Source organism: Sabethes cyaneus, chromosome 2 (genome assembly GCF_943734655.1).
Source record: "Sabethes cyaneus chromosome 2, idSabCyanKW18_F2, whole genome shotgun sequence".
Classification (NCBI taxonomy): domain Eukaryota; kingdom Metazoa; phylum Arthropoda; class Insecta; order Diptera; family Culicidae; genus Sabethes; species Sabethes cyaneus.
The window spans coordinates 218,751,605-218,778,972 of record NC_071354.1 but is presented as its reverse complement, the minus strand read 5'-3'; the positions used below and the strand labels follow the sequence as shown (position 1 = coordinate 218,778,972).

The window sequence follows — 27,368 nt, the reverse complement described above, 5'->3', positions numbered from 1 at the left end:
GGATAACCGACCCTAGTTCCAGCGTCGACTAATTGATTTTTCAAAATTGGTCAGATGAGTCGAAGTAACAAATAATTCTGGAATTGCTATTAACTGTTTATGTTGATGAAATTTGAATTCACGCAGCATCACAATCGAAACCACAAAAAATATCCGCTGGCACAAACAGGGAAAACAAAGAGCTACCGAAACTCATCAACTTCGAACTAATAACACAAAATTAAATTGAAAAGTTCTGCGGAGCTGTAATTTTAATTTTTCTATATTGCTTGAAAGTAAATATTGACTGCCGCCTAGTAAAAATACTGCTCCTATGTGCAGAATGGAATAGAAACAGAATAATTAATTACTCAAGTTTTTCAATATTAGTCTCCACGGTAGGTTTCTTTGATGATAATTTCATTCTTTGGCCGCCACAAGTTGTATGCATCATGGTAGTTGCCCGCGAGTGTGTTCCGTTCATTTTTCGCTGTAATAGCAAAGAACTTATTTTTATTTTTTATTTTCCAATTCGACTTTGATTTGGTATTGCAAGGAGGTTATAATTGATACCCGGTACGTTCGACACACCGTTTTAGATTGGAGATTCTTTCAGACAAATAACAAGTCCTTGGAGTTCTCGGGCGAAATATACTGCAATCAAAACTTGGCGACATGTTGAAAGAGTAGGTATGAACTTTTCCCTATACTAAAACGTGGTTGTTGTTAATTTCATTTTTCCGGCATTTCTAGTCCAGCTACAGCTTTTCCCTCCCAAATTGATGAGACGATTCGCAATGTTCCCGAAAATCTGTTTAACTCAATTCTGCAAAGATGACATTGAAGCTCTCTCAATACTTCAAGCTAAAAACTTCATCTAGTGTGGGTCCTGGATAAGTCAAAGCCTGGAAAAGTACTTACATTTCTTCAATATTAGAGAAGATGAATGCAACATCAAGAAGTACCATGGTACAGCTACAGCTTCTTGACTAGTACAGCTCTATGTACTAGTTTCGAGACAACGGAGATTTTCGTAAAAGTAAAATCCTATATTTCGATGGAGCACCATGGCTCTTTCCAAATGTGCTCTAAAACACTAACATCTCACAATTTAGTTCATTCTGTCTTAGATTTACGGAGGGTGCAGCTTCCTAAAAACCGCTGTTGACCGCATTCAAATCATCAATTTTATTAGGGAAACTCTACCGGCTAAGAGCTTCTGACGAATTTGTCAGCTGGCTTTAGACATACTTGACGAATCACAGATATTTAGTAAAGCTAGACTCTATCGAGTCCGGTAATTTTTGCAATAAGTCTGGTGTTTCACAGGGAAGTAACTTAGGATCATTACTTTTCCTCATAGACTTTAACGAAGTGTATTTTGTAATCCCAACTGGATGCAAACTATTACGTATATGCAGATAATTAGAACATATTCCTTGTCGTAAGTTCCATAAAGGACTATAAGTAGCCACAAATTCTTGTTGACCGATTTGCGGATTGGTGTCGTATGAATAACTTCTCTATAAGCGTTTTCAATTGCTCTGTCATCACGTTCACTAGAAGCAAAGATCTCTTGATCTATTTCTGGACGATCGCAAAGCCAACGTTGCTCGCGTTAAATGCAACCTCTTTGCTACTCACTTCAAGCAGGCTTTTAATCGTGCTCCTGCTTCCTCAGAACAAATTGCTTATGCTGTGAGAAACACACCTAACAAAGTTATCAGCCTCAACGTCTTTCGTGTAACGGAAAATTAAAATATTCTTTAGTTGCCGGACCTGACGGTATTCCATCTTGCATCCTGAAAAAGTGTTCAATTGTCCTCGCTAAGCCTCTCTCACTGTTGTTCAATGCTTCAATCCAGCAGTGTATGTTGCCTACGCTATGGACAGATTCAGTTATGTTCCCTGTACACAAGAAGGGTGATAAGCACAACGTTCAAAACTATCGAGGGAATACATCGTTATGCTCAAGTTCTAAAGTGCTCGAGATAATTGTGAACGACGCTTTGTCAACACTATATTTCCTCAGACCAGCATGGTTTTTTTCCAAAACGTTCAGTCTCCACGAATCTCGTCGATTTCGTCTCGTTCTGCCTGCGCAACATGAATGAACGGGTGCAAATTGATGCAGTGTACACGGACCTGAAAGCTACGTTTGATCGGGTGGACCACGGCGTCCTCCCTGCTAGACTGGAGAAGCTGGAAGTTTCCGCACCGTTCTGCAAGTGGCTACATTCGTATTTAACACACCGTAGGCTGAATGTGAAGATCGGATCACAGTTTTCCGACTCGTTCAACATCATCTCTGGCGTTCCACAGGGGAGCAACCTTGGACCCTTGCTCTTTTCTCTTTTTAGAAACGAACTATCAGCTCTTCTGCCACCAGATTGTCGATCTTTTTATAACGACGATGTAAAAATCTTTAAAGTAATTAATATGGACTCCGACTGCAGTGAACTGTGGACACCTTGTGGACAAATTTGAAGATTGGTGCTCCAATAACATGCTTACAGTCAGCATCTCAAAGTGCTTTGCCATCTCATTTCATCGTTAAAATAAGCCTATAGCTTTTAGCTACAATATGGCAGGACATTTGTTACAACGCGTCTATCACACTAACGTTCCGTATACACTACAACGACATTATCTTCAGAGCCTATAAACAACTTGGATTTATTTTTAAAATCACCGAGGAGCTCCGTGACCCGTACTGTTTTCGATCTTTGTACTATGTGCTTGTAAGGTCTGTTTTGGAATTCGAATCAGTGATCTGGTGTCCATATCAACAAATTTGGATCACTAAACTCGAAGCAGTGCACAAAAAATTTCTACGGTATGCTATGCGCAGTCTTCCATGGCGCGATCCCAGAAACCTTCCGCCATATGAGGAACGCTGCGCCGTTTGCTTAACTTGAAGACTCTTGAAAGAAGACGTGCCAACGCTCAAGTCACGTTCCTGGCTAGATTGCTATTAGGAGATATTGACAGCCCCGCACTTCTGAGTCAACTGAATCTGTATGCTCCTGAACGACCCCTCAGAACTAGGTTATTCCTGCACTTGCAGGGACGGAATGCAAACTACGGACTGTACGACCCTGTCCGATTTATGGCAATGCGGTTCAACGAACTCTACGGTTGGTTCGATTTCAACATGACGCCTAATAATTTTCAACGACGACTCTTTCGTAGACGATAAATTTGTAATTTTACTATTCTATGTATTTACTGTCATATATGTTTATATCATGAATACCACCTTGTGTCTGATGATTGTTTTTACAAATAAACAATTTACTTAGTGTTTTGATATAATTTCGTAATCATTTTTGTTGTTTTTTACTGACTGCTTGTCGTTCTTTCATTGTCTTTTTGTCGCATATTCGTTGTCTTTTTTGCAGGTTTTGTCGCTTGTATAACACTTCTTAAACGTCTTTTTGTTGTGATATTTTGTGGCAGATCTGGTGTCTGCTCCTCGTCTTTTCATCATGATTTCATGTTATATCCGTTATTTTTGGTCGTTTTTCCGTCAACATTTTATCGTATATCGTCGTCCTTTCATCGTATTTTTGTCGTCTTCTGGCCGACTCTTTGTTGTCTTTTCCTTGCAATTTAGTCATCTTTTCAGTGCCTTTTATTGCATGTTTATTTGTACTTTTCTTCAAATATTTAACAAAATGCAAGCTTTGGATGAGAATGGATAGATTATTCGAATAATTTTTATTTTAAATAGGGTAACAAATCTTTCAATCGTTGACACTCTTTTACAGTGATGCAAATCGAGGGAGAAGCAAACGATGCCAGCCATAATATCCAACACTTACTCGCTGTGTGCATACTTTCTGCTACCGACAGCCTCGCGAGCACACAGTCTCGTATCGTTGTTCTGCGCAGCCCGCTCATGAAACCAACAGCTCGTGAGCTGTTAACAGCCCACCGAGAGCGTGAGTGCGTGATGTATGACTGCAGCTTTTACTTTACTTCTTCTCATTTTTTCATTTTACGCCCTTGCTTCCAGGGTCCGGCATCGTCGAACCAAATAAATGAAACTGACTTTCTCTTACCTTCGCTTCATACATGAAGTGACTTGCTTCACTTGTAGAACAGAACTTTTCAAGCAAGCTTCAGTTGAAGTTGGTGGCAGTTTCAATTGACGACGACAGAAAGTCAGGCACGATTTGTCGACATTGATAAGGTTACCTTAAATATGCGTTGCATTGTAGGAAATGTTACTCAAATTCAATTCATTAGCATTCACAGTTGCTGGCCTTCTTCGGAATATTTGATAGAAAAGTACAAATGAAAAGTTGAAACCGATAGTCATAACGAAATGAAACCAGTCTCGCTGACGTTGACTGAAGCCAGTTTGAAACTGAAGCGGTCATGCTTCTGTTGAAACCGAAGCTTCACTGCTTCATTGTTGAGTGACGCTTTGCAATTGAAGGTGACGTTGTCGGGCCCTGCTTGCTTCACACGCGGATGCTACTGCGAACCCTTGTGAGCGTTCAGTATCAACTGCTCCGGTTTCAATGAAGAGCTCGAGTAACGACCGTGGCTGATAGCTAAATACAAACTCACAACAACTCATTGGAGGGCATGAAAAAATAAGAAAGCGAGTCCGAGAGAGATGCTCATGCCTGTGTATTCGCTTATGGTTTGTCAGTGTAACAGCTTATGATTTGTGTTCTCGGTGTTGTACCCAAATATTTTGACAGCCCCGCTCTTCTGAGTCAACTGAATCTGTATGCTCCTGAATGACCCCTCAGAACTAGGTCTGTCTACTGTCTTTTGTGTTTATATCATGAAGACCACCTAGTGTCCGATGATTGTTTTTACAAATAAACAAAAAAACAAATATTCAATCCAGGGTCCCCTATACAACGTGTTGCTAATGTCACTGACCTGAGAATTGAGCTGGATTCTTACCCTCCAAAAACATAATCCCAGTAACAGGCACCTTCGAAAAAAACGTAACTCTACGTCTAAAGTGGGAATGGGAGGAAAACTGAATACAAATAGAGACAAGAAGGATGATACGAAAAAAATGGGAGGGAAAACAAGGGAAAAAGTGACAAAAAACTGGAGACTGAACAGAAAAAGTTTAAGATCGGAAGGAAAATAAGCAAAAACGAAAGAGAAAGTGCAGATAAAATGAACCGAGAAGTCGCAAACCAGGATAGAAAAAGTAAAAATATTGGAACAGGATACACGAAAACAAAAGAAGAAGAAAATGAAGAGAAGAAAATAAAAACGCAAGACAAAAGGGGTAAAACGGAATGCGACAAAGCAAAGGAGGGGATAATAAGTGAAAGAATGGAACAGATGAAAAGATAAAAGTAGATAAAAAAGTAAAAAAAAATGAAGAAACGGGACGGAAAATAACCGAAAAACAAGAAGGAATAGAGGAAAAATAAGGAGCAAATTGTGAAAGGAAAAGAAAAAAAGCGATGAAAGAGGAAACAGCGGGCAGAAAAAAAGTCAAAAAGGGGCGAAAACGAGATAAGTGGAGGGAAGACGAGATAACAGGATAGGAGGACAGGACAGGTAACAGGATAGGAGGGAAAACGTGAGAGACAGAGAAGGAAACCCAGTCAAGAAAAAAAAAAAAGGAACAGAAAACGACCAAAAACATGTGAAAAGGTATCGTAACCGCTCCTAATTTTACACAGCTCCTAATTCTGCGCATTTTTCTTTATATAAGTATTTTTTAGCATTGCGCATAACTATGATCATTGCGTTATTTTTTTATAAATGTCTGTGGAATATTACGCCATTATTCACAAACGGACCGTAATATTTGAGAGCGAAATAATTTAACGTGAAACTGAAAGTAAGGATGTCCTTCTAGAAAATTTACAAATTTATGATCAAATTTCTTTGCAATGATCAAATTATCCAGCATAATTAGAAAGAATAATTAGTTTTAGTCATGTTTTAGACAAAAAGAGTGATTGCATGCATTGCTTTCCTTAGTTTTCTAAGGTTCTTTTCTAATGCGATGCAATAATGCGCATATTTGGGCATACATTTTTTATTTATGTTCCAAATCTCGGGGTCTCGGGGTCCGAACTTACGAGCGCCAAATCATGAAACCATGTCTTCTATTTTTTTTAATGTACAACCTCATGGAGCTGTCAGAGAGTGGGGAAGTGGTTTCTATAAGAAATCACAATTTTTAGTATTAGTCTAAAGTGTAATATTCAGTATGCAGAAAACCCGAATTAATTTGCCCTTCACGTTATCGAGAATAAAATATTTACAATGAAGCAATCAAAATGATAACAATATTCCTTTGCCACCCGGCCTGATCATGGATTTAATTATGGTAATGGCTAATGCCGAATTTTTTGGTGTGCTTTCAGCGTATAAACACATAAACAGCATGGCAGGAGTATTTATTTTCACTTTTAGGGTGCGCAGAATTAAGAGCAAACATGCGCAGAATTAGGAACATGGGCAAGAAAGTGCGCAGAATTAGGAATTAGAATGTTTACAAAACGAAAAATATACTCAATTGTTGGTCGACTTATAATTCCAATATTTTTTACCAGATATTATAGACCGTAGCACTACACGTTGAGGCTATCCACGCTGTTAATTTAAATGTAGAATACTTAGAATAGCGGAAGAATCATAAAAATGTCTTAACTGCGCAGAATATGGTACGTTCACTATACAAGAAGAATAGCAAGAGAAAGAGAGAGAGGAAAATTGATAGAGTAAACGAAGAAAACGGGAGAATCATTATATGAAAGGAGAAATATGGCACAGAAAATTGAAAATTGGTCAAGAAAAAAAAACTAACAAAAGAAAAAGGTAAAACAGGTAGAAAAAAGAGACGACGAACGAGAGTAAAAAAAAGAAAAACCGGAGATCAACGGGGAAAAAGGGAGCTATTAAACAGGAAAAGAGAAAACACGGGGCACCTAAGAGACGAAAAACGGAACAGACCAAAAATGAGAAGGAAAGGAGAAGAGAATATTTAAAAAAAAACGAAAATTGAAAACGAAAAAAGGAAAATGAAAAATGGAAAGAGCAAAAACGGAAAACGGGAAAGAAATTAACAGAAAAGCAAGAGGAAGAACAGTATTGAAAATTAGAAAAAACGAGACAGGAAACAATGCAATAGGAATCACGGAACAGGTATTCTTTCTCGATAGAATAAGAGGAAAGACGACACTGGAAAGAAGAAAAGTGAGATCAAAAACCAAAAATCGGTGCAAAAAGTTAAAACCGGATTAGAGAAGAGGTAAAACCTGCGAGAGAGAAAGACTACAAATATCAGTCTATATATCAATAATTTTAAGTAAAACTTAATGTTTAATGTCTTGTCCATGGTCAATTACACCGTGAACGCAGGTAATTCCGATCGGCTACTAATTCCGATCACTCAACTTAAGTAGTTGATTTTTAAAAGATTGAATTAAAAACCATAGCTAATGAAAATCCTCATCATTTATGAATTTTAATTCAATCTCTTATTAATAGGGTTCAGTGGTCGAAATTTGGAACTGATCGGAGTTACCTGTGTTCTCAATAAGTGTAATTCAATTCCACATATAAATTTAATTTCTGATTTCAAGTCTAATTTCTTGTCTAGTCCAGTAGAATTTGAAACCCAATTTCATGTCAAATTTCAACTTCAATTTCCAATTCCAAGTTGAAGTCAATTCCAATAGGGCAGATGTACCAGTAATAGTGGTTGTACCAGTACTAGTGGAAACTAGTGGAAATGTTACGCATTTCATAATTTTGACGGATCTCAGAATAATTTCGGCAGAATTTCAATTGCGCAATTGCGTAAGGGGGCATAATACTTTTTGCACCATATTTTTGGCCTTATTTCAAATATTTTTTTCTCGATAACGCGGAAGGTGAATCGATTCGAGTTTTTTGCATTCTAAACATTGTATTTTAGACTAATATTTACAATTTTGTTTACATATGGGAACCTCTTCCCCCCTCCCCTACGGCTACTTGAACATGATCATTCGAAAAAAACATGAATTGCGGTACCATGGATTGGCGCTCGGGGGCTTATCCGAATTGAAAAATTCCAGAACTACATGGAAGTATACTAAATTATCTCGTGTTTGACCCATCCTTTTTTTAAAATTCGAACGCATAACAAAATGGCGGACATTCAAACATAAAAGTAAGGTTTTTCGTCGAAAAATTTGACTTTAAACATTTCTAAAAAATACAAAAATTGCAATATCGAAAAAAGGATAGGTCAAACACTAGGTAATTTTGTTGGCTTTAAAAAAAATGAATCATGAGAATTGCTTGAGCCGTTCTTGAGGTATTTATGGTACCGACTTTGAAAACCTGGTTCTGAGAAAAACGCTATTGAAGTTTTTATTCGCTGTGCAATCGTTCCAGACATGCGCGGTACAAATAACAAATAACAATAAAAAAATTCGATTTTTCAGAATTGAAAAAGTACAATGCCCCCTTAAGAAATTCGTAACAATCAATAGCATTTTAACAAGCCTACGCTGTTATCCAGCTACTGCCATGCCCACTGCAAGCGTTACTAAGGTAAACGAAATTCCACTATTATAGGAACATTTTCCACCATTAGAGGAACATTACCACTACTGTAGGAGCACAGACTAATGTCAGGAAAAGCAATATTATAGATATGGAATAATTTTAGTATGTATTTAAAGCCAACATTATGGCTCACGCTATGTCCGAAGGGACTTATTATTTAACTTACATGCACTTCAGATTTCTCTTCACAGGATGCTAGTATTAATCAAAACAATTAATTCAGAGAAGGTCTTAAAATATTCTATCTTGGGTTTTTTGAAAAATTCAATTTTCAAGGTTATTTAGGTTATGATCTCTTGAGATGGGATGATCCCTAAATAACCTTGAAAATTGAGTTTTTTAAAAACCAAAGATAGAATATTTTAAGACCTTCTCTGAATTAATTGTTTTGATTAATACTAACATCCTGTGAAGAGAAATCTGATGTGCATGCAAGTTAAAAAATAAGTACCTTCGGGCATAGCGTGTGGCTCACCATATTATCATACAGTTCAATAAGAGACTGATAAATTGAGCATTCAAATTGTCTTTAAATACTATCCCTCGACATAAACCCTCTATTACTGGAGCATCTACACTATCATGTGAAATTTCGTATCCAGTTCCAAGTAGAAACTTCAAGATTTATTTTGAGTTCGATTTCATATGTAATCACAAGTTAAACTTTCAGTCCAAAGTGCTCCAAATTGAAATCTGCTTTCCAGTTTAATTTGAAGTAATATTTGAAGCCCAAATTACTCCCTAAATTAATAGAATTTAACGTCCTATATCAAATCCGATTTCAAGTTCAATTTTTACTTTAAATCCCAGTTTCATGTCTAATTTTAACTTTAATTTTAAATCTAACTGATCCCCAAGGCCCTGAGTTTTCAACCTAATCGACTGGTTTTTTGTGATAAGTATGTGATAAGGCCATAACATTCTTCTAAAAGGTTAAGTGCTTCACCTTCTTTTCATGCCTGGGCATACCAGTGAATGTAATTAAATAACTTTTTAGTCAAAAATTTCAAACATTGATCGAAATATTATGGAAAATAAACAAACTAAACTAAATTACAAAGTACAACGGTTTAAAACTTGGTTTCACCATGTGCATAATCTTAAATCGGACTTTCCATCGCTCGTATATTACCTGATAAACCTACTGTCACTGATTTTGATTGTATACAATGCCATGAAATATTTCAAACGTTCTTGACCGCTAAAGTTTATCTACAGAAAAAAACTACTACGAATTGCATTATTCCATTAGTGAACGACCTTGTGTGCATACATGATAATCAAACTACAATAAATCTAATATCAAATTGTTCTGAAGTACCTCCACTTGATGGTAGTAAAACTTCCCAACCCGCATTAGAAATATTTGTACCCACTCGAGTTTATCAATGACCAGTAAGTAACCGAGAAACTATGCTTACGGGAAGCTCCGCGCTTAAGTGTGCTCCGCTGCTCGAAAGGTGCGATAACAAACGTGGCATTATGCTTCCTATAAAAACCGATCTCACAATCACTGACCATCATACAATCGTCAACCTTCGCTTCGAACACTCACAGCAAGCTGCCCAACGATGAAACTCCTGTCGATTATTTCCCTCGCCCTGGTGGCTTCGGTGGCCCTCAGTCAGCCAACGAGCCGCACCCTGCAGGAAGATTTCGATGACTTTCTCGCTCTGGTTCCGGTGGATGACATCGTCAACGTTGCCATGCGGTACTTCCTGACCGACAAGGAAGTTCAGGCTGCGGTGAAGTACATCACGGGACCGGAGTTTGCTGCCGTTTGGGATCAGGTGTTCGCACTCAAGGAAGTCCGCGATGTTCTGAACTACTTGGAAGCTGCCGGTGTCCACGTCTACGATGCTTTGAATGAGTTGGCCAAACTGATTGGAGTGAAACCGGTTAAGCCTCTGCTCGCCGTTCATCGCATTGGAAGCACCCGTGGATTGAACGATTTGGTCCAGGAGGTTTTGGCTCTGTTGCCAAAGGACAAACTGAAGGCGTTGTTCGATGAGAAAATGGCCAACAGTGTTGAGTTCAAGGCGTTCTTCGAGAAGGTTCAGAGTACCGAATTCCAGGGCTTGGTGGACTTTGCCAATGTAAGTTCTAACAAAAGTATGTAAAGACTTAAGTATCGAATTTAATCAATCATTATTTCTCATTGCAGAACTCAACCGAGCTTCAGTCCCTGCTCGCAAAACTTCGTGAACATGGCGTTGATGTCGATTACTTCTTTGAACTCATCAAAGGATTTTTCGGCTGGGGATACTAATAAGTTCGTGAAAAACTAGAATCTACAAGAAGACGGCGTTCTTGGTGACGCAATGAACCTGATGTTATCGTCAAATTTGTGATAATTAAATGTAAAGCATTTGTTATAAAATAAACGTTAAATGACGTGATAATGTACTTTTTTTAGTATTTGCCATTATACGTATAAGCTTGAAAGAAAAATCCCATCGCGTGCACTGGATTAATTTGCCTTCACGAGCCGCTGCTAGTCTCGAACGGGACTTCCAACTTCCGGTTACTGCAGCAAGCGGTGGCGGGCGTCGGCCAGCGCCCACCCATCGAATCACTTCCCCTAACTCAATTTGCATCGGAAATGCAATGTGTGTTGCTTTTATCTTCCCGTGCTTCCAACGTGTGCCGTTCTGTTGCACGTGGAAACGAAATAAAAATAAAAAAAAGAGCTAAAACGAAAGAAAAACTATCAACCCGAAAACTTTCGGAAAATGTTCGTCTTATAATAACGAGGAAAAAGAAAGTTCAACCTCTGCTGACTGGGTGAGGGTGATCAAAAGCGTCAAGGCGAAGACGCCCGACAGGATGAGCGACGGAGGTTGTATGTATGTGCAAACTACAAACTGAAGTAGGAAAAATAGACATAAAAGGAAACAAACTTTTGCCTTTTCGCTATATAGTTTGCCTTGCCAGCCAGGCACCATCTTTACGATCTTCGTTTCCTTGCTTGCATAAACGGATGGTGCTGGCTCAGACCGCCGAGGCGAAGTTTCCCGGGTGCAAATAAAATAAGCCAGGTGAATTTTCCATTTGCCGCCACTTTCTTCGCCGAGTTTTCCCAAACATATGCACGCTTTCCAAAACTTGCACTCTAACTGCGACGTGTGCGTGTGCTTAGTCAGTCTGGGCTTGGTGGTGAAGCATGACAAGCATGATAGGATCCGGCAGAAACGGTCGGTCGAAAACAAAAACGAACTTCCCGAATCTTGTTCGTTCGTTCGTTCGCGGTTGCATGGCCGGTTGGTATGGCTGGGTGAATAATAAAAGAAAAGAAATTCCGGCGCTAAAATTCTATTTGGCTGAAAATATGTCAAAGTTTGAATTTCTTGCAAGCCACCAGAGCAGGGTTGCACTGTACGATGAATTTTGTGCGTGTTTGTGTGATTCAACTGACTACTGATCAATTTAACTGTCCTAATACTGCTCTGCAAAACTGTTGAATCTAACTCTAACGTAGAGCAGGATCGCATGTCTGGCGTTAGCATATAATGAGTCAAATCACGTTTGTAGGCACTACGAGATTTAATTTTTAACTCTCTATTTGATTTGAGACTAATTTTTCTTCTAATTAGTGTTGCCCAATAATACTGCTAACGGATCACAAACATAACAAATTAAATAAAATTGCTAAAACAAGCGTACGAGATCCGAATTTTTGTGACTTTGAGATAGTCACTAGGGAGCAATTATACTCAATTTGCGTTTTATGCGAAAGATACTAAAAAGATATTTAAGTTCCTTTGTTAAATCTCAGTACAATTAAGAAATTGTTGTTCTTGTGACATCCTGGTACTTCGATCTGCCTGTAATATGTATTATGTGTTGTTTATGCATTATTTTGGCAGCTGACGGCAGCGTGTAACTGGCACAGAGAAAATGACAGGAGTTTGGTTGACAGCTTCCCGCAAAAATGAGAGTGCGCGGCAGTCACGCACGATAACAAATCATGGAATATCACATTGGCGATCTGAGGCCAAATTGAACCGTTGGTGTTATTGATGTAAGAAAAATGAAATTTTGGGAACTTTTTCATTTAGATCTAAGCTGGATGGTGGGCATGGAAGTACAGATTTTCAGTTGTTCGATTCTCAATTGATCGTTGAAGGTTACCTTCGCTAATCAGTTAGTACGCTTATTCGTGGTGGTGTTCTTCAAGTCGAATCCTATGATTCTTGTTTCAAGTGTTATTCGATGCGTCATTTCGTTGTTAGATTGATCAGCGGACGCTTCTGGGCGTGACGATGTGGCTGTAAGGTGTAAAAAGGTGAAAGCTGTTAAAATTTAACTAGTCAAAAAGCTAAGATTACAGATTGATTAAGGTTGAACCAGGAAAAGGTCATGGTCAACGCATATTAAAATTTAGCCAGGAAAAGGCTATGGACGACTTAAATAAGGTTCGAGAAAGGGAAGTCCCTGGTCAAACCATATTAAAGTTGAGCCGGAAAAAGTCCATCGCCAAAGCATATTTTGGTTGAGTTGGGAAAAGCCCATGACACACTTTACTGGCTGATTTCAAGGATTTGGGAAGAAGAGAAACTACTGGAGTAGTGGATGGAAGGCGTAGTCTGTCCCATCTACAAAAAGGGCGACCGGCTAGACTGGTCAACGCCGCCTACAAGGTGCTCTCCCAGATTTTGTTGCGTCGTCTATCCCCAATAGCAAGGGAATTCGTAGGGCAGTATCAGGCGGGCTTTATGGGGGCCCGTGCTACTGCGGATCAAATTTTTACTCTCCGACAAATCCTTCAGAAATGTCGAGAGTACAACGTGCCCACGCATCATATTTTCGTGGATTTCAGAGCAGCATACGATACCGTTGAACGCGAACAGCTATGGCAGATAATGCACGAGTACGGTTTTCCGGACAAATTGACGCGGCTGATCAAAGCTACACTGGAACGAGTGATGTGTTACGTGCGCGTTTCGAGGATACTTTCAAGTCCTTTCGAATCGCGCAGAGGGTTACGGCAAGGGGATGGACTGTCCTGTATGTTATTCAATATCGCTATTGAAGGTGTGATCCATCGAGCGGGCATCGAAACGAGAGGAACGATCTTCAGCAAGAGTAGCCAACTCCTAGCCTTTGCAGACGGCGGAGGCAATCATCGCCAGACTAAAAACGGAGGCTAGGAGGATAGGGTTACAAACTAATGCGCCGAAAACCAAATATATGGTAGGAAGAGGCTCCCGAGAAAGTAACGTTTGCCTCCCACGGACAGTGACTGTTGACGGCGATGAACTGGAAGTGGTTGATGAGTTCGTATATTTGGGATCTCTGGTCACCGCCGACAATAATACGAGTAAGGAGCTCCAACGACGCATTCAAGCTAGAAATCGAGCCTACTTTTCCCTCCGCAAGACGTTTCGATCTAGAAGCAAACGCCGCCGTACAAAGCTGACGATGTACAAAACGTAATAATGTAATAAGACCGGTAGTCCTCTACGGACCTGAAACGGTAACTTTGCTTACGAAAGACAGACGTGCACTTGCCGTTTTTGAACGAAAGGTGTTGCGGACTATTTTTGGCGGAGTGCAAACGGAAAGCGGAGAGTGGCGGAGACGTATGAATCACGAGTTACAGGCACTGCTTGGAGAGATTCCCATCGTACACCTGGTGAAAGTTGGGGGACTGCGGTGGGCCGGCCACGTCCCAAGCATGCCGGACGGCTTTGTAGTAAAATCCGTTCTCTTCAAGAACTCCACCGGCACCAGGAATAGAGGGGCTCAACGTGCTAGATAGCTCGACCAGGTTGAAGCCGACTTGCGTGTGTCGAGACGCGTAACCCAGGACCGAGTACAATGGAAAGGAATTCTTGATACGGCAAGAGCCACCCCGGCTCTCGGCTTAATAAAACAAACAAACAACAACACTTGCTAGGGTTGAGTCGAGAAGAACCGAAGGTCAACACCTATGAAGATTGTGTCGAGTCTAAGTCTATTTGAGTCGTAAAATGCTAAAACGTTGGATAAGTAGAATATCATGACCATTGACTTCAGGAAGGTAGGGTCCATAGACGTACAGTATCAATGACAAGATACAGGGTAGATACTGGGACAAATATGCGTGTCATAACTAAGTTTTTATGGCAAGTGATATTTTCTACTTTACGTCGTCACATTACAAAACGAGAGTGATTCCCCTATAGGTAATGTATGAAGGTAAACGAATTTTAATATTACAGAAAAGAATAATTTGACGACTTACCAACAGTGTAAATGGTCTAGAATTTACCTTAAATATGACCATATATTGTATTGTTAATTTTACGCAGGAGGAGCATGTGGCATCCTGGTAATTATACCAAGGAGCATTTGCTTAGAATGTGTAATGTGTGTTGTTTACACAAAATTGCGGTAGTTACCTCTAGTGTGCAACTGGCATAGAGAAAGCGACGGGAGCTTGGCTTACTGTCAGCCGCGCAGGATATGAAATCATGGACTCTCACAGTTCTGTGCTTGTAAGGTTAAATTTAATCAATTTTAAATTAAATTTTTGTTTATATAAAATCAACCAGTATTTTTAACCAACATTTGTGCTTCATTTGAAGGTCTGTTAGTATTAGTTTCACTAAAAAGTATTATTTAGTTTCGCTGTGTATTGTTTGGGATATTATCTTGATAATATCTGTTGGAAATAAAATCTTTTTTGAATCAAATCAGTTCATACCATTGGACCTAAATTATTCAAAGACTTACTTACTTAATTGGCCTAACGTCTTATGACAAGGCCTGCGCAGTATAATTTCTCCATCTGTTTCGGTCCATGGCAACTGATCTCCAGTTCCGCGGGCACCCAGTGCTCGCCAGATCTCGCTCCACCTGGTCTTGCCACCTCGCTCACTGTGCCCCTCTTCGTCTTGTTCCTACCGGATTTGATGCGAAAACCATTTTTGCAGGATAGTTGTCCGGCATTCTAGCAACATGTCCTGCCCAACGTATCCGTCCAGCTTTAACCACTTTCTGAATACTTGGTTCGCCATAGAGACGCGCAAGCTCGTGGTTCATTCTTCACCTCCATGCACCGTTCTCTTGCGCTCCGCCAAAGATGGTTCTTAGCACCCGCCGTTCGAAAACTCCTCTTCTAGCAGTGTCCACATTTCGTGCCCGTAGAGGACAACCGGTCTAATTAGCGTTTTGTACAGTATGCACTTTGTACGGGGGCTCAAATTGTTCGACCGCAAGTGTTTGTGGAGTCCGTAGTAGGCACGACTTCCGCTGATAATACGTCTTTTAATCTCACGGCTGGTATTGTTGTCCTCTGTTGCCAGCGAGCCAAGGTATACGAACTCGTCGACTACCTCGAACTCATCCCCGTCGATTACCACGGTACTGCCCAAGCGGGCCCTGTCGCGCTCGGTCCCGCCCGCCAGCATATACTTCGTTTTAGACGTATTTATCTTCAATCCAATCTTCTTTGCTTCGCGTTTCAGTCTGGTGTACTGATCTTCCACCGCCTCAAATGTTCTGCCGACAGCATCCACGTCGTCAGCAAAGCAGATAAATTGACTGGATTTATTGAAAATTGTGCCCCGCATTTCGATCGCCGCTCGCCTTATAACACCTTCAAGCGCAATGTTGAATAGCAGGCAGGAAAGACCATCTCCTTGTCGAAGTCCCCTGCGAGATTCGAATGGGTCCGACAATCCACCCGAGATTCTCACACAGCACTGCATCCCATCCATCGTAGCCATGATAAGTCTAGTAAGCTTACCCGGAAAGCCGTTTTCGTCCAAAATTTTCCATAGCTCTTGTCGGTTTACGCTATCATATGCGGCTTTGAAATCGATGAACAGGTGGTGCTTGGGGACTCGGAATTCGCGGCACTTCTGGAGGATCTGCCTCAGAGTGAAGATTTGGTCCGTTGTAGACCGACCCTTCATGAAGCCGGCCTGGTAACTTCCCACAAATCTATTGGCTATTGGCGATAGTCGATGAAAGATGACTTGGGACAGCACTTTGTAGGCGGCATTCAGGATAGTGATTGCTCGGTAGTTCTCACAATCCAGCTTATCATCTTTCTTGTAGATAGGGCAGATTACCCCGTCTTTCCACTCCTCCGGTAGTCGTTCCGTATACCAAATCTTGACAATCAGTTGATGCAGACAGCCTCGTCGCCTGGGTCTTTGCCGATTGTTCCGATTAGAGTTATTATTATTGCTTACGGAGTCCATTGCTTTGGTTTTTTAGTGGTTCAGGCTTGCAAAGCCCGCACCCAACCCCACAGTATCGCCGGAGGGCCAACGTAGCTCGAAGGAGCCCTCCTCCCCTGTCAGCATACGACCTTGGTTTCCACCGGGGTTGGTTACCCGATCTCCACCGAGATTGCTCGTATCCCGCTGGTACCACGAGGAGGTAGGGGTAGGAGTGGCTAGGTAAGAGGCTGTGAACCACTGTGGGGTCTATTTTATGCCCAGTGCACAAGGCACCGATGGTACGCATTTCCAAGCCGTTTACCAGCCAGCCAGAAATTATTCAAATACGCTTACCCTCGATTTTCGTTCTTGATCTTTAATCATTCATCTTTTGTCTTTGTTTTTCCGTTTTTCAGCTTTCATTTTTTGTCGTTTAGTTGTTTCGTCTGTTGTTATATATTATTGGTCTTTTTTGTTATGTGTACCCTATCGCCTTCTGCCTTTTGTTTGCTTGTTGTTTTTTGGTTGTCTTTCAACGTCTGTTAGCTGTTTTGATATCTTTCGTCTTTTTGTCTCATTTTAGCGATGTTGTCATTTTTTATCGTCTTTTGTACTGTTTCTGGTTGCTCTTGATGGCGTCTTTGGGTCGTTATTTGTAGTCTTGTTTGGTATTTCTTGTCGCTGTTTTACCGCCTTGGTTGGTTGATCTGCTCTTTTGCATCATTTTTCCGTCATCTTTTCACCACCTCTTTGTTTTTTTGACGTCTGTATGTTGGCTTTTCATCGGTCTTTAATCGTCCTTTTGGTCATTTTATTGTTGTCTTTTTGACACTTTTACACCATTTTTAGTCATTGTTTGTTGTCTTTTCATCGGGTTTGTCATTTCGCTATCATATTTTTATTGAATTTTCATGGTTTTTTGTCATCCTTTTATCATACTTTTGTTGTTTGTACGTCGTTTTTGACACCTGTTTCCTGCACTCTTTGTTGCTTTTTTGGTGGATTTTTGCCGTTTGTCTTTTGTTTCTGTTTTTGGCGTTTCGCTTTTGTTAATTTGTTGTTTTTCCTTTGTGCATTTGGTCAACTTCCCATACTCTTTTGTGGTTGTCTCACCATTTTTGTTGTTGTTGTCTTTTCATTACTAGTTTCGGTCACAGTATTTTTTTATCGCTTCATTTCGGAAGCAAAAATATCACTTTTTAACTGCCGTTTCGTCGTTCTGCCGTTGTTTTCCTGCTATCTTTTTAAAGGTCTTTTATTCATTTTTTATCGTTTATTTTGTTCTGTTTTATTGGGGTTTTTATCGCCGTACCAAGGATTCCTCTTCATTGTACACGATCCTCGGCTAACCATCGTCAATTCGTTAAGCGTCTTGACACACGTAAGACAGATACAACCTGGTCGAGCCATCCAGCACATTGAACTTCTCTATTCCTGGTGCCGAAAGTTGATGATAGTTGAAGAGAACGGATTTCACTGCACAGTCGTCCGGTACCTTGCGACGTGGCCGGCCCACCGTAGCCTCCCAACTTTTGCCAGGTGTACGACGGGAATCTCTCCAAATAGCGCCTGTAACTCAGGGTTCATACGCCTATGCCACTCTCCTCTATCCGTTTGTACTCCGCCAAAAATAGTCGGCAAACCTTTTCGCTCAAATAGGCAAGTGATGTCTCAAGTCCGTAGAGGACTACCGGTTTGATTAGTGTTTTGTACATCGTTGGCTTTGTGATTTGTGCATCGATAACTTTGTACATCGAAGCGGAGGGAAAAGTAGGCTCGACTTCCAGCTTGAAAGCGTCGTTAAATCTCCTTACTCTTATTATTGCTGGCGGTGACCATCTCAAATATATGAACTCATCAACCGCTTCCAATTCATGACCATCAATACTTACCCAAGTAACAATGTGAGTTTTATTGTACTCTTATGGTGGTCTTCAAGACCAATTTTGGTCTTGAAAGTCACCATAAGAGTGTAATAAAACCCAAATTGTTACTTGGGTACTGTACTTAGGAGGTGATCGTAGTTTTTTCTGGAAGAGGTTTACTATTTATTTCATTTTCGACGTATTGATTTGTAACTCAATCATCCTAGCCTCCATTTTTAGTCTGACGTAGGTTTTCTGTTTCTACGTAGGTGTATTGGGGACCTTCTTATTCAAAACCGTGTTGTTTGGGGGAAAGCTGTATGTTTGGTTTACGTGCGCAACAGCAAAAGAGAATATAAAAAAGTGTCTCCAAGACGGGTGACATTTTCGCCCCTATACTGAAGAGCTCAGCCAGCACCAACTCGTATAACAAAGTACAAAAATAATCGTAAATATCTCTTAATATACTCGGAATCGTAACTAATGCTTAATAAAGTGCGCCCAAGTTAATTTTCTGTCGTATATAATGACAGTAACTGACACACATACGATATTCAACACAGAATCGTATAGCAGCACGGACTTAATCGGATATTATCGTATATAATTACTTATATAGCTGAAACGCGTATATTTATTCCTCATCACGTATATCGCCTCCAAAATAGTACGAATATGCCAGTTTTGCCGCATCTAATACGATTTATTAGCATATATATATGTACGTAATGCTGATTGTTAACTTTTTTATACATACAAAAATGCTAGCTGGGAGCACACTGAAGTTGAATTTCGGAATTTACGCGATTTTTTTTACGCGGTTTTGATTTACGCGGGACGTATCCTTCGCGTAAAAAGCGACTTGAGTGTATATGACACCTAGACCAAGATATGTTTTCGTTGTTCTTGCATTTCTTTTCGGTGCTTGTGTACCAGTTACTTGTCGCAAGACTGGTAGCAAGAAAGCATGGTAAATGTCTTCAAATTCTTGTCACCAACCAGTACATTTTACGTCCCTGATGAATATTCCTCGTTTTCTACCTCGTTTTCCTAGAAGACTTCAGTTTTTAATATATTCTTGGAATTAACGATTTAATCGGTTGAGGGAGAGGGATGGTTGGTCTTTTCTGCGAGCACATTTTACGCTCAGGACATAGATTTGGTCTAGCTTCAATGTTCAAATTATAAAATTGAGTAAAGAGAAAGGGTAGTTTTAAAGTTTCACAACATTTTTTTACTTTCAGGACATTAACTTGGTCTAGGTTTGAACGAAACGAATAAATCTGTAGTTATTGGGCGGGAAAACCTTGTCGCTTTCTTCCAATGGTAGGTAGTTGAATTCGCACGTGTATAAGTGTGCCGTCACGGGCCTGGGAAGCAAAATCACGCTTACATGTGATTGGTATATTCGTTATTTTTTGACAGTGATTGACGTTTATGCGTATTTCAATAGCGATTATTACAAATTTCTATTATATTTGCTATATTGATCAATTTTTAGAAAAAATTCTGATCGACTGATGCAAATATCTTTTAAATTCATTGAAAAATGGCTGAGTTACAAGCGTGCAAAACATAACACTTTTCTTAACATGTTAATTACTCGTACTAATAAAATGCACCGCAATATAGAAAACAGAAACGTAGTTCTACGTTAAAAGACAACAGCCACTGGCAACGAGAAAGGCAAAAATACACAGACAGACTTGCCAGAAGGCAAAAATTAAACGACGGACAATAAAATTACACTGCACTGCTACACAGCTCGTTCCGTCCTCGCAACTACTGGTTCCCCGCCGACCTGCCAGTCACTATTACCAAATCACCAACTGTAAAAACCGTGAGTTTCTCGTATCGTGTACACCTACGGGTGATAACTGAAAGATATTCTTTCACTCACATAGCCAGAATTCGTCACAAATAAACTGCGTTAGCTTTCAATCATTTCTGACCGCAGATAGGCTGTCTATAGAAAGATACTTGACCCCTTGTTGGCTAGAATGAAATGATTGTTGGCAGAAGAAAGAAAGAAAAATGAAAAAACTACAAGGTATACAGCCCTAAGGGTTGTACGAAAGGGTGACGTAGGACTGTGTCATATAATACTCATTACATTGATAACATGTTTTAATCGATGAAGTATAACTATGTCTGATCATTAGATCAGAGACTAATGCAAACTGCATTTATGGCATATGCATATTTGAGTATCTGTGAGTATCATTGTTTGAGTGTTTATTTGTAAAAGAAGAGCGAAATATTTTGATTTAATTCTTCATTGAATCAATGGTGGTTTTGAAAAAAACCGTTTGAAATTGTTTGGTGGCCCTGAAAAGAGCTATGTTTGAGCTAATAGCACTTCTTAAAAATCAATACTATAATTACTGTTGCCAATATATAGATGGATGTCGCTATTCGGTCCTTTAGACTCTAGGATGATGGTTGCCCGCTAATACATGAGTGATAGGAAATACCAAATCACTGTTAAGTAGAAATGGATTAGTTTTATCATAATACTGACCGTCCGTCAGTGCGATCGTGCGATAAATGAGCAGACGGCAAACCAAGTGTATCATTATATAGTCACTGGCACTGCCGCTGCTACTTGTAAGCTAGTGTAGGTGGTGGAGGAAACCATATCGGCTGCTGCTGCTTGAATGATTGTCCGACACTGATTGAGCAAGCCATCGAACAATTTCGCATGTCTGCGATGGGGATAATGCAAAATGTAACGTAAAGTGCATCGTGTGGGATTCACGTTGGCCATTGCCCGCTGATTCCGCTTGTCGTCGGGGTCGGTGTTGCCGTCAGTAGCCATCGATGTTGGCAATTGGATTGGAAAAGGGGTGTGGCTTACAAAGTGGTCTTAAAGGTTATCATTTGGATCTAAATCCTTTGGTGTATCTAATTGTCGTCCGTGCCTGTGAAGCTAGGCGATCACAAGGGAAATGTATGGGAAAATTCGACCTTAAAACTTTACACACATTTTCATTATTTAGCGTATAAAAAATTATTATTAATATGTTACTATAAAATTGCTGGACATTTTATCTATCCAACGACATATTAACTGTTATGTTTCGTTCAGTAGTATAGTAGCTATTAGCGTTTGAAATATTTCATTCAAACGTTACACTTCTATTTTTCGTTTTTACAAAGTGCTACCCAGTCCCAGTATAGTAAACAAAGACGTAGTCCTACGTCAAAAAAATGGATATGAAGAAGACCATGACCATGTTGACAGATCGAACGAGTCGCTCCCATGCGCCACCTATATGGGCCCAATTTCCAATTTATTACCGTTCAGGTCCAGGTTCATGCTAGCTAGAAACGGATTTCTCCGATTGATTTCTACCATAAACACTTAATTTGCGCCTTTGGTACCACTTGCCGTTGTCCGGATAGAGTTCTCTCGAGGCCAATATAGATGAAGCTACGTATGCAACACCAGACGCAGCGTGATATTATATTCGGTCGGGGCGTAGGCGACAGCACGGATGCGGCCACATAACTGGAAAGCGTTTCATAGAAAAATCATTTTACATATACAAATTTTACTCATGTCATTCTAGGCTTATTCTTTGCCGACCAAACCTTTAAAAATTTATGTAATGAGCTTTTCATACTACCAAACTTTCATCCCGGTTTGACTGAACTACTTACTCTGTTCAACAATCAATATGATTTTTTCCCTAAAATACCGCCGGATCGTTTAAAATTCAACTCGGCTATTCTTTGACCGTAACGGTTGCAATTTGCGTTTATTTTAAGTATCGTTCACTGTAAACAGATCGTGTAAAACTGAATTACAGCGAAGGTTTAATGATAAGACAACAAGAACACAGTAACGGCGAGACTGCAGTGAAATCTACTTGAAAAAATTAAATTGATTTACTACTTAAAGCTTTTGTTTAATTATCATATTTATAGTAAAGAAGCTTCCTTCGTTGTTGAAACGGACATCGATAAATTCTCAGTCGATTATTCAGAACAATTGTTTTTAACTTCAGAATGGCCCAACGTCCGTACGCACTGCGTTGGTCGGTTTGTAAAATTATCCTTGAAACAGAAACTACCCCAGCCAGCAGTGTGTTCTTGTTGTCTTCACGTAAACCTCCCTTCCTCCCAGCCACCTTCCGGCTTTCGCAAATGGTCCGCTTGCTGTAAGTGTGGTAACATTTTTCCTCATCATTTAATTTCCCATGGGTATCGTGGGCCTATGTACCGACACGGGATTAAGTCAGCTGGTGAAGTGGAGTGGAGTGGACGAGGACGAGTGGAGTTTCTCACACCTTACGAACGCCGTTTTCGAGCAAACAAAAAACTCCCCGACGGGTTGACCGCCGGGCCAGGCCAGACCCGGCCAGCCGAGAGCGTTCGTTTTGGCAAACCAACCGATCGTTTCCACTTTGGCAAACGGGCACTTTTTAGCGCATCGTTTCGAAGCGGCAAGTACACGGGTTTTTCAAGAGGCTTTTCTTTCAGTTTCAGTGCGGTCGGATTTGATAGTCTGCATGCCGAGGAGAGGAGAGCCAGCACACGAGCCAGCAGCCGGCTTTTTCGGACCGTGTCGGTCGTCCTCACTGGCTGGCAACAAACATCATTTGCCGGAGGAAACCATCCGGACCGGTTTGTGGTGGCTCGTGTTTTTAGCGTTTGGTTGTTTGTGAGCTCGCCCCGCTCCCCTTCGGTCCCGTTACATTCTGCTCTCCTCGGGAAAATTGCCGACTCGTTAGACGTAATTCTAAATATAAACGGTGGCCTAATTGTTCTGATTCAACTCGCACAGAAGTGGACGGTAAATTGGGTTTTATTTGGAAAAGTTCGTTCGAGCCGACTATGCTACGTTTCCATTTTCCCCCTGTTGCTAGTTTGTTCAATTTTTGTGTGTAGTAGATAGAAACATCTTTGGTGCCAATTGTCGGAAGGATTCAAACCTTTGTGAAGTGTGTGTGTGTTATAATCAAGCAATGAAGGTCAAATCTCATTTACTCAATACCTACGTACGGCAATTACTACAAAATAATTCCGTAAAATTAGACCAACGACATCAAAAAGAAATGCACGTGATTTTTGCGTCATAGTCGCTTAATTGATGTTCCGTATGTTGTTCTCATTATACACATTAAAAGTTATGTAAAAATTATTTATTAACTTTTAATGACAAACAAAAACTTGCGTTGTGAACGAATTAAGAGAAACTTTTTATCGATTGCATTCAACATAATCGTCACAGGCAGAATTACAGATGGATAAATATTTCAAAAACAGTTAAATACCGTGAAACTTACCAAATCATTCACGGAACGAATTGTAACGGTTTCCAGAAGTTGGTGATTTAAAACCGCTGCTGGCGTGCGAAAATGCACCGTCACCGTGCAGAAGGTCATACTTTCCAATGCTGGAAATTGCAACCCAATCATTTACATAATATTAGTGCCACCAAGGGAAGTGCAATCACGCAATGACGATCCCTGACCTGTGCTGTATAGTGTAGCCGTATAGCTTGCCTCCTGTGAAATGTGGAGCCATGATGGTGGTGGCGACCCATGAATGGATAGCGGTTAAAGATAGGGTAGAGCAAAGAAACGAACAGAACACGGTTTGCGATAACACTAAATGGCATTTCTAAATGCCATAAATATTTCAAACACATTGCTCAATTGAACTTCAAGCGACAATTAGCCATTTCCTAATTGCTCTCGGCAGGATAGCTAAAGTTGTACCGGTGAATATGCTCAACTCGCGCCACCGCATGATGACTCAGCGAGCACTGGAATTGCTCGCTGGCGCGGCGACCGGTTCGGTGGTTTCGGTCGACTGGTCCAGCAGGATGGCGTGGCGTGGCGTGGCGGCTACACAGTAGCGTGTGGCACGATTCCCGGATTCCGTGGGCTTGATTGATGACTATCACTTTGGTTACTCGTGCGTCTCGTCGTCCCTGCTGCTGCGGTCAGCAACTCCACATAATCCTGCACCAAGCATCGTTTACAGCGCGCGGCGAGAGGACCGGGACCGGATGGTCCGACAGCAAGAGGGAAAGCTCACAAGCTGCTAATCAGCAGCTTTTATCCGTGATGATGGTGTTGGAGAGCTCTTTTTTTTCGATTGTGTCCTACCTCTAGCATAGGTTCTTTATCCGAGAGTCACCGGTTTGATGATGGCATTTCGCAGATATGTAGGTGGACGGAGCACGATTCGTTTCATGTGGGCATCCGTGAATTATTAATTGCAACTAATTGCAGCAATATCATAGCCGGACTGAGAGATGTCAATCCGCACAGTCTATGAAATATTGACAGCAATAGCTAATGGGTTAGCGAGTGGTTCTATGTACGAAGCAGGAATTTTATTGGTTACTAGCTGACCCGACAAACTTCGTATTGCCACAAATTAACCTGTGTTGTACATAAATCATGAATCTCGGATGATCTTTGTCACTTCTCGAGTTTTGAAAGCCCCCCAGTGGGCGGCGCTTCCGACGGCGGGTCACCGGCAACACTCGCGACCGGCTCGTCCTGAATGATCTAGTGTTACTATAGATAGTTTTTGTGGTCTTGTTATTGATTAATGTTTTATGGAAGAGTCTCGAATTTCTCGAGTTGGATTAGTTTTTGAGTTTCGCAAAAATTTCTGTTTTATTTGTATGAGAGTCCATATCCCCCTACCACAGGGGTGAAAGGTCTCTAACTATCATAAAATAAATTCAAGACTCAAAAATCTCCTACATGCTAAATTTGGTTCCATTTGCTTGATTAGTACTCAAATTATAAGGAAATTTGTATTTCATTTGTATGGAAGCCCACCCTCTTAAAAGGGAAAGGGGTCGTAATACACCACAGAAAAAAATTCTGCCATCTAAAACTCTCACATGCCAAATTTGGTTCCATTTGCTTGATTAGTTCTAAAGTTATGAGCAAATTTGTATTTCGTTTGAATGGGAGCCCCCCCCCCCTCCTAAAAAGGTAAGAAGTCCTAATTCATCATGGGAAAAATGGTTGCCTCCAAAAACACCCACATGCCAAATATGGTTCCATTTGCTTGATTAGTTCTCGAATTATGAGGAAATTTGTATTTCTTTTGTATAGGAGCCCCCTCCTAAAGTGGGGAGGGGTCCCAATTCATCATTGAAAAAAAAATTGTCTCCAAAAACACACACATGCCAAATTTGGTTCAATTCGCTTGATTAGTTCTCGAGTTATGAGGAAATTTGTATTTCATTTGTACAGGAGCCCCCCCTCTTAGAGTGGGGAGGGGTCCTAATTCACCGTAGAAAATTTTCTTGCCCTCGAAAACCTTCACATGCCGAAGTTGGTTCCATTTTCTTGATTAGTTCTCGAGTTATGAGGAAATTTGTATGGAAGCCCCCCCCTCTTAAAGGGGAGAGGAGTTACAATTCCCCTTATAAAGAGGGAGGGGTCTCAATTTACCATAGAATAAATTCTGGTCACTGAAAACACCCACTTGCCAAATTTGGTTCCATTTGCTTGATTAGTTCTCGAGTTATGAGGAAATTGGTATTTCATGTGTACAGGAGCCCCCCCTCTTAAAGTGAGGAGGGGTCCCAATTCAACATAGAAAATTTTCTTGCCCTCGAAAACCTTCACGTGCCAAATTTGGTTCCATTTGCTTGATTAGTTCTCGAGTTATGAGGAAATTTGTATGGAAACCCCCCCCTCTTAAAGGGGAGAGGAGTTATAATTCCCCTTATAAAGAGGGGAGGGGTCTCAAATTACCCTAGAATAAATTCTTGTCACCGAAAACACCCACATGCCAAATTTGGTTCTATTTGCTTGATTAGTTCTCGAGTTATGCAGAAATTTGTGTTTCATTTGTATGGGAGCCCCCCCTCTTAGTGGGGGGAGGGGTCTCTAACCATCACTAAAACCTTTCCTGGCCCCAAAAACCTCTACATGCAAATTTTCACGCCGATTGGTTCAGCAGTTTTTGATTCTACAAGGAACACAGGACAGACAGACAGACAGACAGACAGAAATCCTTCTTTATAGGTATAGATTCACTATATTATCGATATGCAATGGCAGACGCATCAAATGCGTAAATGTGCCAACGATAAGTAATAATAATTGCATAATGTTCCCAGCCAGCACCAACTCGTATATCAATGTACGAAAATTAACGTAAATATCTCTTAACAAATTCGCATTCGTAAATAAAGCTTACTAAAGCGCGCACAAGTTGATATTCTATCGTTTATAATGCTAGTAGCTGACAAACATACGATTTTCAGCACAAAGTATTTATTTATTTATTTGCAGTCAATCGTGTGTAGACCGTGATACAAGCTTAACCTAATGTTATCAATCGATTACATATTCTATTTATGTTTGCTCGTTTCTGCTAGTTTTCTGTTGTTATTGACTTGAATTACTTATTGTCCTAAAATATTGCTTCAATTTGGTTTTTTTAATTGTGAAGTCAATAAAATTACAATGTTGGTTGTATAGCACCATCATTTGATTTATGGGCCCGAATTTAGCATAATTAGTTCGATAATGATCCGTGGCAAATAGTGTACGAACACGTAAATTTCTAGTAGGTGCGTAAAAATTTAATTTAGATAAGAGTTCGGCAGAGTCAATACGTTGTGAGACTATGTCATTAACAAATGAGACCATTGCAAATTCACGACGCGCCTTTAATGTTTCGATATTTATAAGCTTGCAGCGGTCGTCGTATGACGGAAGAGGAAGGCTCGTCCAATTTAAATTACGGAGTGCGTACAACAAGAATTGTTTTTGTATTGATTCTATTCTATTTATGTGTGCATTGGCAAACGGAGACCATACCACGC

At 40.4% G+C, this 27,368-nt stretch overlaps 1 protein-coding gene across 1 annotated transcript; it reads left to right on the top strand.

Annotated features, from left to right (window-relative positions):
- The first annotated feature begins 10,106 nt into the window (after positions 1–10,106).
- On the top strand, positions 10,107–10,804 carry LOC128737779 (protein G12-like). Its single transcript, XM_053832486.1, has 2 exons — positions 10,107–10,631; positions 10,700–10,804. The coding sequence occupies exons 1-2, from the start codon at positions 10,107–10,109 to the stop codon at positions 10,802–10,804; spliced, it is 630 nt and encodes a 209-aa protein (XP_053688461.1).
- The last annotated feature ends 16,564 nt before the right edge of the window (positions 10,805–27,368 follow it).

Bases quoted from the DNA above. Each gene is read 5' to 3' on its own strand.
- LOC128737779 (XM_053832486.1), top strand. From the start codon at position 10,107: ATGAAACTCCTGTCGATTATTTCCCTCGCCCTGGTGGCTTCGGTGGCC. The intron at 10,632-10,699 runs GTAAGTTCTAAC...TTCTCATTGCAG, and splicing joins GCTTGGTGGACTTTGCCAAT to AACTCAACCGAGCTTCAGTC.